The following is a 15521-nucleotide window of genomic DNA, read 5'->3' as shown; positions in this document are numbered from 1 at the left end:
CAGAAGCAGAAAATCTAGAGGTAATTCTCCATATTTTTTGATGAATGGTTCTGAAAACGATAACCCTAACCCTAACCCTTCACAATGAAAACACTGCTATAAAAGATTTTTTTTTTTTGTGCAACGGCTCCACTGAGGTCCATTGAAAAAGCACAAGAAGTTTTGATATTTATACAAAATAGCATTGATGCAAATTTTACCTTTCAGCAAACTTCAAGCAAGATTAGTGTTCTTCTTCAGGTTTTTTCTAAAGGTAGACTTCTTTCATATTTGTTTGAGGCTCTGATCTTTGCATGGCACCTAGGAAGAAAGGAAGCAACAGTTTTGTATGGTCCCCTTTTATATTCTGCTGTAAACTGATGATGGATTGAAGGCCCAAGGCTTTCTCATCCTTTGCTCATAAGCTAACAGTGCAACAGTCAGCAGAGACAGACACATGCTTTAGAGGGGTCAAAACACAGGCAGACAAATTTAAACAAAGATCGTTCATTATCAGGGATTAGGGTAACCTGCCGGCATGGAAATAACAGGAAATATGATACACAGAACTCAGAAGACAATGCACTGATTAAAATAGCTAATTGCACAAGACTTTGCAACAAACAGTGACACAATAAGGAGAAAAGACAAACTAATCAAGGAAATCAATACAGGAAACAAAAACAATTACAGGACAGGTGGAGACATGACAGAAATCAAATTAATTTTATCTGTCCTAAGGGTTTATTAATATAATGGTTATTAATGGTCCAATCAGACAGTATAATACTTTCGAATATCTGAAAGTGGAAAGGGTCCCAAGGCTGTGGGAAGACATGTACATGTGCCTTTTACCAGTCAGATTTCAGGTATAACTCTGAGACAAAAGGAAAGAGGAAAAAGTAGTGTGACCAACAGGATTCTGCTTAATCATCTCCAACTCAGTGCTAGAAAAGAAAAGGAAACTTCACACGACGCAATCGGCCCCAGTCACTATCAAGGGTAAGGATCTTAAGATTGATGTATATAACTTGGTATTTGTAGTCTTTAACCTTGATGTCCTTACCATTTCATGATCTGCTGATCTCCTGCGATACATATTTATTGAGATCGTCAGTTTTATAAAATAATAATCGGACCAGCCCTGATTGTTATCTGGTACCAAAAACCATGCTACAATCAAGTTGCTGAATTCACACTTTTTCTTCATTCACTGCAATGTGCTGCAGCCACGTTTGGCTGATCAGATAACTGCAGGAATGTGAAATGTCTGTAAGTTATATGCAATGTTCTACATTTTTTATGCAAAGAGGGAATGAATGGCAATGAGCAGACCCTCTGTGTGCTTGCATAGAAACATGCACTTTCTGTTCTAATGTGTTTCAATATTCTGGTTCACATATACTTGGCCAGCATCTCTCTCTCTTTGTGTCTATGGCGATGTTAAGGTTCGAACTCAACATCTCCTCATGATTAGGGTGAATGCTTTATCCTTTCTCCGTGTTCATACTTGCTGATTCCTGCTTTCACTTTTATATAAAAAGGGGTTTATTGTTTCTTTTGATAATCAAATGCTTCTGTTTATCTAGAAAGCTCTGAGATCTTCCTGTATGATTATTTTGTAATACACATTAGTTCATCATATCTCCAAATTAAGAGTAACATAGCTTGAATACTCGCAATTATTCAGCACGGCATGACAGTTAAAGGAAAGAAGTATTCTTTATATGAACCCTAAAGCATTTATCTTTTAAAAAGACTACAAAAACTAAATTCGCAAACTACACAGACATCATATAAGTAGTGTTTAAATGTTAATATGAAGACTAACAATATTACATACAGAAACCAAAACATCCTTTTAACCTTTTTTTTTTCTTCTAAAGAAATTCTTATCTTCATTCTGGACAACAACAAATTCCAGGGGTTTCATAAATCTTATCTGCAAACTGTCTTGCCAAAAAGTACAACAGGAAACCTGATACCGACTACTTAAAACATTCCCTTGATAGAGTATTCTTCTAAAGAAGTTCCATAGCAACAATCACATCATTTTCATTTTTAAACATGTGGTAGCTCGAGCGAATTCGGTCGTTTCTATAATAAAAGAATATATTAAAATGAATATATATTAAATAGCAGGAAGGAGTATTTTGGGTAAATATTTACAGTAGTGCCAGATTATATTACTGTGACTATAAAAACAGTAAATAGTTGAAGCGTTATAGCGTCATTACCTTTACTTGGTGCCAATAGAACAGGAAAAGCAACAAACCTTTGTTTCTACTGGCCCTGTTAAGTCATTTTTTTATATAATTTTCCACAAAAATACTGATATCTATTGATTACACCCTGAAACCTCTTGACTTTTTTACATCCTGTTGTTGCTGAGCAACAATTAAACTTTTCATTTTTAATTTAATTCCTTTTAACCCTTGTATAACCTCCCATTTATTATACACGTATTCTCTCCACGTGCCAAATTTACCGGGTCTGTTTTGACCGCTTATAAAAAAAAAAAAGAGGTATGTAGGATCACCTTTTTTTTTTTTTTTTGTTTCACCTTTTTAGTCAGCTTGTTTCCAACACATTAACATATATTTTGCACGTTAAAAAAATAATAAAAAAATTTGGTATTATAAATCTCACTTATATAAAATTATACCTCATTTTTGAGTACTTTTTACGCCGGGTCAAATTGAGGTTACAGTTAAATAAAGACCGCTCCCAGTCATTGTCCCCCAATGCCATCTCGATGACTAAAATGCTGTGTTTATGTTCAAGTCAAAGAATTTATCATTTAGCTCATTCAACTGACTTCGTTCAAAATATTTACTTTGGTGTCACGTGATTGACTTTTAAGACAACATTTAAGACAAGCTTTTCAAGCTCTGATAAAATTAAAAATGAAACTCACTTCTGAGCTGAAACCCGAACCCACAATGCAAGCATCTTGCTACAAAAACAATACAGCTCCGTGACTCTACAATGCAGATTTACTGTACATAACTGACATACCATAATTATACTGATCACACTCGATGTACATACCTCAATCTAGTAACAGAAAACATAGTTAGTTTAAGCAATGAAATCACATGTTGAGAAAAAATATTATTATGTGAACTAGGTGTAACAGTATTTTTCAATAATGTGATTGACCCCTTCCTGTTCCAACATGACTGCACACCAGTGCACAAAGCAAGGTCCATAAAGACACGGATGAGTGAGTTTGGTGTGGAGGAACTTGACTGGCCCTTTCCTTCATTCCTAACCAGCTCAATACGAGAATGTGTATATTTTTTGAAGATATACACTATATTACCAAAACTTTGGAGGAAATTTAGTCCTGCCTTCAACTCGATAGAACACCTTTGCGAGCCAGGCCAAAACTGGGACGTCTCCCTTTACATGTACATGAATGCAATATGGAGTTGGCCCGCCCTTTGCAGCTATAACAGCTTCAACTCTTCTGGGAAGGCTTTCCAAGAAGGTTTAGGAGTGTGTTTATGGGAATTTTGAACCATTCCTCTAGAAGTGCATGTGTGAGGTCAGGCACTGATGTAGGACGAGTAGGCCTTTCTCGTAATCTCCGCTCTAATTCATCCCAAAGGTGTTCTATCAGGTTGAGGTCAGGACTCTCGATATAGTGTATATCCTCCAAAAATATACATATTCTAATACTAAGCTAGTTAAGAAAGAAGGAACAGTTACAAAATGTTTTTATTTATTTAGCTTTAATGAACACATTTTATACGACTTTTTAGTATTGAGCGTGCTGGAATGTTAAACAGCATGCGTTCTGACATCATAATGAGATAAGGCGAAGTGAGATGGGGGATACACGGACGGATAAGTAGACAGATAGATAAAATCTTACCTTAAGTTGATGTCATCACTCCAAAGGTGTAGTGCTGCTGACATACAAGCTCAAAATTCAATTCCAATACTCAGTTTCAAAGTTTGTTATTATTATTATTATTAATATTACCAGGCTTTAATTTTAAAAAATGATTCTTTTCGTACATTTTTACAGTCTACATTATAAAAGCTTATAATAAGTCACACAAAAACAATATCAAGGCTTTGTTAAACAATAAAATATACTACTACTACTACTAATAATAATAATAATAATACTGGTATTGATATGTTGTTTATGACTAGGGTTATGGCCATCCTCAATCTTTAATACTGTATATGGCATTTTCATGCCTTCTTCCTTCACTGTCGTCGTATATCACGACATACCATGTGAAGCTTTTGCAGTAGAGATCTGAGCTTATTATTTGTACTGCAAAACATCAATGTTCGCAGCAGGTACAGTATTAATTAAACAGTTAAAATATCTGATATGGCTGACGTCGCCAGAAGGAACAGAATATTTTCTTTGCTATTCCAAAGAAATTCCTGTCCACATGTTTAGTCCTTATCTACATTGCCTCGTAAGCGTGCAGCCTGATACGGGCTATTGTCAGTGATTATGTTTTTCCAGTGAAGTTCCACAGAAAAAGATCTCTGGAACGAGGGACCAGTTTATCCAGTTAATTTTGTAAGTAGACAAACGCCATCCTGCATACTTCCCTTATCAGATACCACTGTCAATTAATTCCATTATTATTGTGGTTCATGCCATCCAACGGTCAATTGAGTGGACCATCATGTAAAAGAACCCAGTAAAGTTAATCTTATAAATGAATATTATCTTGAACTTCATTACATGAGTAAAGTCAAATCACTAAATCTATACTAAAGAAAAATATATTTTGTCATTCCAGTGTAAAAGGTCTCTGTTACTTATTCAAAATCTGGTATTCCAAATGCATCAATATTTGTTTATATAATATAAAATGTATACAAGAAAAACTGCAAAAACTGTCCATTTGACATTTTATAACAATCAACAGTATGTTTAGGTTTGCAAATCTGGATGCCAATTTAGATTTACTTCCTGGCTTTGTAAATTAAGAGTCAGGAAAGAAAATGAAAACAAATCACCGTGCTCTATCTGATAAAAGTTTCTTGATGAAAAAATGCTAGTCTATATTAAACTGTTTGATTATAAGATTTACAGTTTTAATAGTTAAAAGTTGGTCACAGCCTTCTGGTTCAGCTTCATAATGCCTAAAAATGTAGGAATAGGCAGAAAGTGCTTTATTAGCAGAAGGGTTTTTTTGGGGAAACATTTCCTAGTGATGATTAAATGGCTTTTGCTTTTATACCACTGTGAATCTATCCCGTTAAAGTCGGAGAAACCCAAAGAACATTTTCAAAAGATTTGACTTTGAAAAGAACGTCTCACAGTTTCTTATTTATTCTGAATGAATTGTGTTGTACCTACTAAATCAGCAACTTTATGTAATTTACATTAAACATGTAAATAATAATAATAAAAAAAATACTGAATCGGGGTTCATCGGACTTTCATATATATATTTTATATATGTATAAAAAGAAATCAGATAGCGAGGGTTTCATATACAAAACAGGAATGACAGAACACGCAGAATGGGACTGAGTTAGTACATGAAATGTGAAAAAGGCACTATGATTCACAACATTCCAGTTCTCAAAGAATGGTCACATTATTAACACGTCATTAACATCATTAATCTGCATTAACACACAGGAAACGTAAGGACAATAGTGCTAGAAGTCAAAACATGCTGTGGAGATCAACGCGTACTTTCCGACCGAAAGCCTCGGAAATCAGTCACATTTTTACGGTGCAACGTTGATGTAAACTGCACTCGAGCGCATAATCCCAATGCTTTCGGAAGTTTACCACTTTTAAATGGCAACGACAGACTTTTTTTTTTTTTCCCCAAATAAAAACAATAATCTATATACATGCTATTTCAAAACACAAGACTGCATGACAAAGGTCCAGCATCAATATTAACCGTCAGGAATGTGATGATTTTGGTTATAATTAACATTTACTGTAGTGTCCCTTACGAATTTGCATTCTTTTTTTTTCTAAAACAAACCAGAAAATAAACAAAGCTACAATGTCACCTCATAATGTGCAAAGAGAAACAATTAAGACTTACAGAGGGATAATAAAATCAGAGGAATGTCTGTTTTGGCATGTCACAAAACAGAGGCAGCAATGCAGCATACTGAGCGGATCGACATGGAATATATCTAAAAGAACATGATCGCTAATGACGATCTATCCTCTATTAGGCTAACCGCTAACGTAACACAGATGATCATTTACAGGAAAAGGTTGCGGCTAAGCAGACATACGCACCCTACCATCCCGCTGCTTACACAGCTGTACCTACAATACATTTGGAAGAACATCCGCTTACCAAAGGATGGCGACGACAATACCTTGGAACCTGAATTTTGTAAGCATAAAAGAAAATGTTTGTAGTACAGTAAGACTTCTAAATACTTGGTGCCATGACCATTTTTAAGACATATATTAAGCTTGGTCTTTTGCAGAATCGATGAGAATTTCTTCACTGAATTCAATTAAAATGCTTGGAGTAAGCATAAACTTTGCAAAGTCTTTGCTTGTTAGGTGTTAACATTACTTAAAAACAAGTGGGAAAAATTATAAACAAATCTTAGAAGTGTTTTTTTTTTTTTTTTTTAAGTTTTTAACTAAGCACCCAGACCTGGACAGTTGTTAGGTGGAATTTGGTCTGTAAAATCAACAGCTCATTTGGTCATGTTCATTTGCTGTGGTTCGAGTTGTTGCCTGTTAAAATCAGTAAGACGAAGGAGGACATCGTAACTGCGTAATTTACCCGAGTTAAAAAATTCACAACATATATATTAAACAATGTCTCTATGTGGCGTTTCTTCAGTGGAAAAAGCACAATGGCAGTAATTCAAATAGCTGATTTTTTCGAACCATCTGATAGCAGTCTAATTAAGCAACATGCACAGATTCAATATGGGGGGAACAGACTAATCAGTTTAACTGCATTTAGAGTGGTAATAATTCAGAGCCTAATAACATCATGTTATGTTGCTTTGAAGCCTCCCAGTACATGGGACATAATTAACATGCGAGAGTGTCATTCGTTTATTTAAGTAAAAAAAAAAAAATAATAAAAACAGATCAAAATGGAGTGTTGCTGGAGGAGTGAGTACTACTATCTGTTCTCTTGCTCTTTCTAGTTCTTACGGATGTCAGCGTACACCACAGGCTCCATCTTGTGGAAAGAGTTCTTGCTGCCGGAGTGATCGAGCTGAGCGTATATCACCGGGCCCTGATAAAAGAGAGAGAAAGAAGTAAGGGCGGAGAAGTGCCAATCATCATCATCATCTATACTGTTTATTCAAAGAAAAGAAAAGAAGCACTATCTATTAAAGATATAAAAGGCATCCAATAATCCTCATTCAATTCTCCAGGGAGTGTCTCAGAAACCTTTGTGTACAATACAGAGACAGTTAAGCCAGGTAGATTTGCTGGCACGTGACACATAATGCTTTTGGAAAGGTTTTGACAGCAAGGCAGTGAGACAATGTCTATGCAGAAAAGAGAAAACCTACAACTGCAAAAAATAAAATAAATTAACTTTTATTTATTTCATTTATTTGCAAACAATTGGGTTCTAGGCTGTTTCTTACCTATTAGAAGCACTCCCTTTAACGAATATCTACACTGAAACTCATCCAGTATATGCCGTCCAGCTAATCTTAATATTCTAATATTGCAACAACAAAGCGAATGGAGACAACTGATTTTCAATGAGAGCTGACATCTTTCAGCGACATGAGCAACAGCAACCTCGTGTGGGCGAGTCCAGCAACGCGACAAAGTTGAGCGATTTGGAGACCTCCAATGGCAGTGAAGATAGTAAAGTGCATGTGATCCATGGCATGCTTCTCCTTCATCTTGTATGATTTGATGCATACATACAGTTCTGAATTTTATATAAAAACACTTCTACCCTCCCAGAATGTTTCAATTTAGAGGCAAGAAAACCTTTATTACTATAGTAACCAGTAGTATCCACCTACTGGCGACTTCATAGTACAGCAAGCCATAAAGTGACTTGCAGTGATAACATTACTGGATGTGTGACCACAGATGTATAGATTGTTAAGATTACTAAGAGAAGGGGGGAAAAAAAATCATTGTTCATGTAGTGGGGTGAAATTCATTTTTCCACTGCAATGTAACTTGTTTTCTGACATTATCGCATGTGTTCTTGAGCAAGCTTCGGCCCACTCCCCTGCCCACAAGCCACTAAAACGCACCCACGCCAGAGTTATTTTCAATAACTTGAACATCACAGCAGCTCTTACATCTGCATGAAAATAATAATGGCTTTCTTTCTATCTATACACATTTAATATATTCCTTTCTCACTGGATATATGACACACAAACACCCAAATAGGGATTTAAATAGTCAAAAACTGGCAACCCAAAATGGTTAACAAGGTATTTGGAATACTGTGCACACCCTAACTCAACCTATAGAAGAAGACATTTAAAGCACACCTTTAAACACAAATGATGTTTAGATATGCTTCAGGATTTTACACTAAACACCAAAACAAGAAAGCTTTCGTTTATAAGGAATATGTCTCAAAATAGAAATCTATATTGCTTCAACATGCCTCTGCAGGGGAAACAAAACATGGGCAACAAATGACATTATATGAGGAAGATGTGAATGGTGAGGACAGCAGCATGGAATGTAGGAGCATTGTGCAGACACTTATACATATTTATATTTTAATAAGAATAATTTAATGCTGAATTGTATACCATTATGGGCAAGCGCTCAATTAATGCAAATTTCTTACAAAACACATTTCAACATGAACAAAGGACACTTGCTCCAACATTCCAACTTGCAAGTTCGGTTTTCTTTTCCACTCAAACAAAGCTTCATTCATACCTGTACTGGAGCCGAAGGGCTGCTAGAGCGTGAGCCATCTGTGCTGGACTCAGCTTTCTTCCCCGGCTGAGCCGCCTGTGTGCTCACACTCTCTATGGAAGTGCAGCTGCGGCAGCCGGAGTGGGTGGGTGGGTGTGGGTGAGAATCGGGTTGCGGTGATGCACAGACAGTGGCGAATGGAGGAGGCACGCACAGAAGCGCAAACAAGAGACAAAGATGAAGACACCAATGTGATGAAATAAAATGATTTAAAGTAACATGATGATACTGGCAAAAGGTTCCAAAGGAGCAAAATGCTAAATGTTCACATAGACATGAGCAAACTGTGGCATCAAATCAGGAATTGAACAATGATGCTTTTACAGTAAAAGTCTGACTTGCACAGCCTATAATGCTGTTGTAGCAATTCCTGATTGATAAATTAATCTTTCCCGGTTTCTCAAATGTATTCTTGTTAATGCTGGCTCACATAAGGGTTAGTACACAAGCTGTTAAAGAACAACAGAAAAGGAACTTGTTAGACAAGGAGAGGATGTGTTAATGAAGAATAAATTGATAGAAAATGCTAGATGACATGACACACACACACAAAAACACAAAGAGCCCATGTTCACCCTGAGGAGTTTTTCTTTGAAAGTGCAGACTGGATTTAGATAGTGACATATTGTAAATGGTGAGCCTAAAAAGTATAGCAAGTCCAAAACCAGGGGAAAAAAAAAAAAATCTGGCTTTCACTGATGTGGAAAGATGGTTAGTTATCCTCTGCTTAAACCAGGCAACATAATGTTACAGTAGGTTAGATAAAGTTTCTTAGTAGAACACACAGTAGTGATCTAACTGATGCAAAACACCACGCTCCCTTTGCATAGTGCCACAATGTGCACAATTGTTAGTCATGTGAGAAGGACGGAGAGCGCTCATTCACTTTGACTAATGCTCATTGAGTGCCTCAGCGACACAGGCTGCTGTAAATGTAATCCTTGTTGATTCATGATCCTGAAGACATCTATTTCATGCCTATCCCAGGCTGTGCACAAACATGTCTGACACACAGCACAGAACAAAGGCTAGTAATTCCACATATAAAATCTCCCTCAGAAACAAAACCGAAAACAGCTTACTTGGAATGTACCTATTCAAATAAACTCAACGTAACTTACCCTTCGTAGTCACGGGTGGACCGCATTACTCTTATTAACAGATATGCGACTACAGCGATGATGATGACGCCGATGATTGCACCGATGACTGCGCCCACAATCACTGCTGGGCTCGTCTGAGGCAGGGACTCTGTAGACAGCATTAAAAAAAGATGTGGGGGCTGGCACTTTAAAAAACTCACTACAGGGGATAAGATATGATACACTACAGGGCCAAAAGTTTGTTGAAACCTGCCAATCACACCTGTATGTGCTTTTAGTCTCCCCTGAATTGGCTTTCCACCAGATTTTGTCACAAGAACATTCAGCCACAAGCACATTAGTGATGTTGGGTGAGACAGCCTAAGGCAGAGTCAGCATTCAGTGGGGTTAGGGGTCAGAGCACTCAGTAGGCTCCTTGAGTTCTTCCACTCCAACTTTGGCAAACCATGACTTTGTGGCGCTTGCTTTGGGCCCAGCTCGAACAAGTCTGTGCCCTTGAGCTCCAGTGAAGGGAAATTGTAATGCTACAGCAAACCAAAACATCCTATGCAACTTTGTGGCAACAATTTGAGGAAAATCACATATGGGTGATAATCAGGTGTCCACAGACTTTCCTATTGCATGTTTATGGTAAAAGAATTGGTACATGACTTTTTGCATATGATGATAAATCACTGTATCACTGTTTACCTTTCTTCACAACTCTGAGCTTAGCCTGTGAAGGTTTGCCTGCTATATCAGGAGGGTTCTTCACATCGCATGAGTACGTGCCGTTGTCGTTGAACTGCATCATATTGATGCGAATGGAGCCGTCCTTTTTGTTCAGGTCCCCTGCCCACTCAACTCTGCTCTTAAACTGAGCGCTGTCTGGGAACCCTTTCCCACCAGCATAGTGGAAGATCTGAAAAGCAAACAGGGCAAAAATAACTACGACAGCTGAGGAAATTTAAGCTAAAACCAAAATGGTGCTGGTTCTTCTCAAAGTTTTTCTTCAGGGCATTTGTTTTTCGATGACAAGATGACAAGTTTCTTAACAAGTCACTGAACAGTTAAATGCTAACACACCCGTTTCGCCTGTGTCTCTGGTTTATTTTGAAATATCAGGCGCATAATAACCTGCTATAATGGCACAGACATGCCAGTCAAGAGACAACACTCGATGTAAATGATATCATGAATCATGACAGAAAAACACAAACAAGAAACAGCAATTTTTTTTTAGCCTTTTATACTAAGAGAGAGATATAAAAAGAATTGAAAGAAATATTTAGCAAACACGACAAATCAGTCACTATACCCCTACATGGGCCTATAATCACACAGTCCTTCCTGTTTATGAATATAAACAGAGCGCCACACATACATAGGGGGAAAATGATGCTTACAGTTTCGCCAGTAGAATCCGAAGAGGTCTCTGGAATGAAAGACCAGGAAACTGATGCTTGGCTACTGATCACTTGATTTGATTTGAAAGTACATTTAAGTACTCCAGCAGTTCCATTTTCTACAAACACCTCAGCGGGAGTGTACACTTCTATAGAAGCAACTGGATGCATACCTGGGACAGAAACGGAGTTTAAAAATTCATTTGACTCATTCCAAACAACACAGAGAAGCAGTTATGGGTTATAGGACTAAAGGAATGGTAAAAGAGCCTAACTGTGGTATTCCTAGGATTTGAATGCTTCATGCTCACTTTCACAATGTAGGCTGTTTAATTCTTTTATTATAGTATACCATGTTTAATGGATTAAAACACCTAAACCTCATGACATGTATTGGTGTAGATATCAAGACATGGAAAAGAACAGTAAAAAAAAAAAAAAGTAATGGCATAATGAAAACAGATTGGACTTTGGACTGAAGATGTGACTAAATGCAGTCAAAGTACACAAAACATCATGGGAGCAGCCAGATCTTGAGTCTCATGTGAAAAGGCGTGAGTGGTCAGATATGAACCTCGCACAACAAGGAGAAAACTTAGAGAGCAGTAGATGTGTATAGGTATGATTTGTAGCATGTGTAATGCACAACAGACTCTTTTTTCTAATACTTCCTCCTTTACAGCACTGTGAAGTCGAGCTAATTTTGTAGCTGGCGTTCAGACATGATGACATTTCCTGTGGCATATGACTTTTTTTTGTATTTACGTATGTACACTTCCATCTAGCCACACTGACTGACGTCAGGCGGTCAGTCCTTTTACTAACAAAATCCTGTCCCTTTAACTGTGACAGCATGCAGAATAATATTTCATTACCATCAGGTTTGATCTGTTCTAGTTATTGCCAGTATGAGAATCTGACTTCCTTCTAAGCAGCCTATAATGTAATAACTCATATCAGATGACAGTAACTGCCCATCCCAAACGGACAATGTTTTTATATCCAAAGAAAAGAAACTGGTGTGGCAATCCTCGTGGAACAAAAAACATGGGAATAAAAGATAAAAAGAAAACAGCTGCATGTGAAACACGGAGTTTAAAAGCAGACCACATCTAAAAGACACACTGAGAAAGGTTTTTAATGAGCCTGATGCAGAGAAGTTAACATCCCATTGAGGCTGGGTACATTTAACACAAGTTAATACAATAAAAATGGGCCTAAACCTCTTGATAAGCACTGAAGCATAGTACATTGATCACAGGCACATTAAATATTATACTGTTCCACAGTCCATGCCACATGACAGAAACTGGGACAAGTTCCACATTTTCAGTACTACTTTCTGTGACTATGCCTGTGCCAAACTTCTATGCTGATGTTTATAAACAGATTAACTAACTTTCTAATGTTACTAGCAGAGATTGAACATACCACTTTGTTTTATACTAATAGCTAATGTTCATTTCGGAGACATAAAAAAATCCGCAATTTAATTTAATATTAAAATAGTGACCTAACCAAACATATAACAATCATCAACTATGGCTTAGGAAAGTAGTGTACATCTTGTGACAGTTTGTGATTGCTCATTATATACATAGCTGACTTCGTACTAAGCAGAGCAACAAATCTCAAAGCGGCGTCCATAACCCACAATCAGAGGGTTGTGATTTTTTTCTTTGGTAATCTTGTCACAGTGGAAAAACTCACAACGTATCATTCTCAAAGCTATTATATTTACATTACACTAATAGCCATATAGTAATTATAGTCATTAACCTGTTTTAGGTCACATAACTCAATCATATAGATCTAGAGCTGGTCCTAACCTCGTGTATTGCGTTGATAGAAAGTAGATTTCAAGAATACAAAAGCTCCTTGTATCCAACAAACACCACTGTCTAACAAAAGAGTGAGCTTAACATGTGAATAGTTGAAATCTGTATTGAGGTAAACAGTTTGAGAAGCCTGGGCATAGACAATATTTATTTTACTCCAAACTAATTTTTTTTTTTTTTTTAATTTCAAAAGAAGGACAGATTATAGCAGCCAGATTTTTAGTCTCATGTGAAAAGGAGTGAGTGGTCAGATATGAAACTCACACAACATGGAGCAAAACTGAGTACTAGAGAGCAGTAGATGTGTATAGGTATGATTTGTAGCATGTGTTATATTCACCGATCAGCCATAACATTATGAGCAGTGCCAGGTGAAGTGAATAAGACTGATGATCTCATCATGGAAAATGTTAGTGGGTGGGATATATTAGGCAGCAAGTGAACATTTTGTCCTCAAAGTTGATGTGTTAGAAGCAGGAAAAAGTGTAAGGATTTGAGCGATGAAGGGCCAAATTGTCATGTCTAGTCGACTGGATCAGAGCATCTCCAAAACTGCAGCTCTTGTGGGGTGTTCCTGGTCTGCAGTGGTCAGCATCTATCAAAAGTGGTCCAAGGAATGGACAATGGTGAACCGGTAACAGGCTCACTGATGCACGTGGGGAGTGAAGGCTGGCCCGTGTGATCCGATCCAACAGACGAGCTACTGTTGCTCAAATTGCTTGAAGAAGTTAATGCTGGTTCTGATAGAAAGGTGTCAGAATACACAGTGTGTGGTGGGCCAGGGCAGCAAAAGGAGGACCAACCCAATATTAGGCAGGTGATCATAATGTTATGCCTGGTCAGTGAATTTTTTTTCAACCGTTTTACTGACCCTTTCTCCTTTACAACACTGTAGCTGGTGTTCAGTCATGATGATATTTTCTCATGCATCTGACTTGTATTTTGTGTGTGTTTTGCACAACCAGCCCAACAAATGAATGCCATAACATTGTGTTACTATATCGTGAGAAGGCAAATGCTAACGTTAAGCTTAACTAGCTGTTGCCGACGTTCCTAAACAGATTAGCTAGCTTTAAATATTACTAACAGAGACCGAAGATTTGGGTATATAGTAAATAAAACTCTCTTTCGCTGAATCATCTCCACTACACTATAACTTTTATAAATGAGAGATAGAACCGGAATAAAGCAAGCCGCCACTCGCTCGCTCGCTATGTTCGTGTTGTACTTTTGGTACAATATAGGTTTGGGGTTTTTTGTTTAGCTATAGCCAATATTAATTTACCTTTTAATTTAATATTAATTACTTAAATGGTCTCGTAACTATACAGAAAAGGTAATATATTCACCTTATTGAACTAGCTAGACAACAATGCACTCCGGTGCTAGCTTAGCGTTTTAACTGTTTAGCGCTAAACCTCGAATCGGTTATCTCGCGCTGCAGATTTTTGCTTTGGTTAACTTACCTATGATGGCGCATAGCGCAAAGATGCACAGCCACAGCAAACAATTATAAGAACTATTCGAGAGCCTTAGCTCCATCCTTTAAAGCACCGAAACCGTAAAGCTCCAAAGCTAACGTTCCTGCTCCCCGTGTTTACACCATCCGGTGGACCGGAAGTGCTTTCCAGAGCTCCATCCGCCCTCCCTACCAACAGCGGACAATGGCTCGCGCCTTCCTGCTGCTGCGCTGCGTGCGAAAATACACTATATTGCCAAAGGTTTTGGGACGCCTCTCCAAATCACTGAATGCAGGTGTTGTTTTTCAGTCCTGACCAATAGAACACCTTTGGGATGAATTAGAGCGGAAACTGTGAGCGAGGCCAAAACTGGGACGTCTGCCTTTACATGCACATGAATGTAATATGGAGTTGTCCCGCCCTTTGCCGCTGTAACAGCTTCAACTCTTCTGGGAAGGCTTCCCACAAGGCTTAGGAGTGTGTTTATGGGAATGTTTGACCATTCCTCTAGAAGTGCATTTGTAAGGTCAGACACTGATGTTGGACGAGAAGGTCTGACTCAGCTGGCTAAACAAACTAGTTAAAAATTCCAGTGCCACCTCCCCTAGACTTTTCCAGACCTCCACCGGGATGTCGTCAGGACCAACTGCCTTTCCACTTTTCATCCTCTTCAAAGCCTTCCTGACTTCATCTTTTCTAATCTTACACAGGGTTCACCCCTTCTACTCTTTTTTTTTCCCTCTCATTTCCCTCATTCATCAGCTCTTCAAAGTACTCCTACCATCTCCTCTGTACACTCTCCTCACTTGTGAGCACCTTTCCATCTCTATCCTTAATACTTGCTG

General features: G+C 37.8%; 1 protein-coding gene across 1 annotated transcript; it reads right to left on the bottom strand.

Annotated features, from left to right (window-relative positions):
- Nucleotides 1-5398: 5398 nt before the first annotated feature.
- Nucleotides 5399-15008, bottom strand: mpzl1l (myelin protein zero-like 1 like). Its single transcript, XM_058412001.1, has 6 exons — nt 14683-15008; nt 11379-11551; nt 10684-10894; nt 10012-10141; nt 8852-8957; nt 5399-7208 (listed from the first exon to the last, which is right to left on the bottom strand). Exons 1-6 carry the CDS (start codon nt 14756-14758, stop codon nt 7113-7115), a joined length of 792 nt encoding a protein of 263 aa, XP_058267984.1. The 5' UTR covers nt 14759-15008; the 3' UTR covers nt 5399-7112.
- Between the last annotated feature and the right edge of the window lie 513 nt (nt 15009-15521).

This window comes from Hemibagrus wyckioides, linkage group LG16 (genome assembly GCF_019097595.1).
Source record: "Hemibagrus wyckioides isolate EC202008001 linkage group LG16, SWU_Hwy_1.0, whole genome shotgun sequence".
Lineage (NCBI taxonomy): Eukaryota > Metazoa > Chordata > Actinopteri > Siluriformes > Bagridae > Hemibagrus > Hemibagrus wyckioides.
The sequence above is the reverse complement of the archived record's forward strand: the minus strand, read 5'-3'. Positions and strand labels throughout refer to the sequence as shown.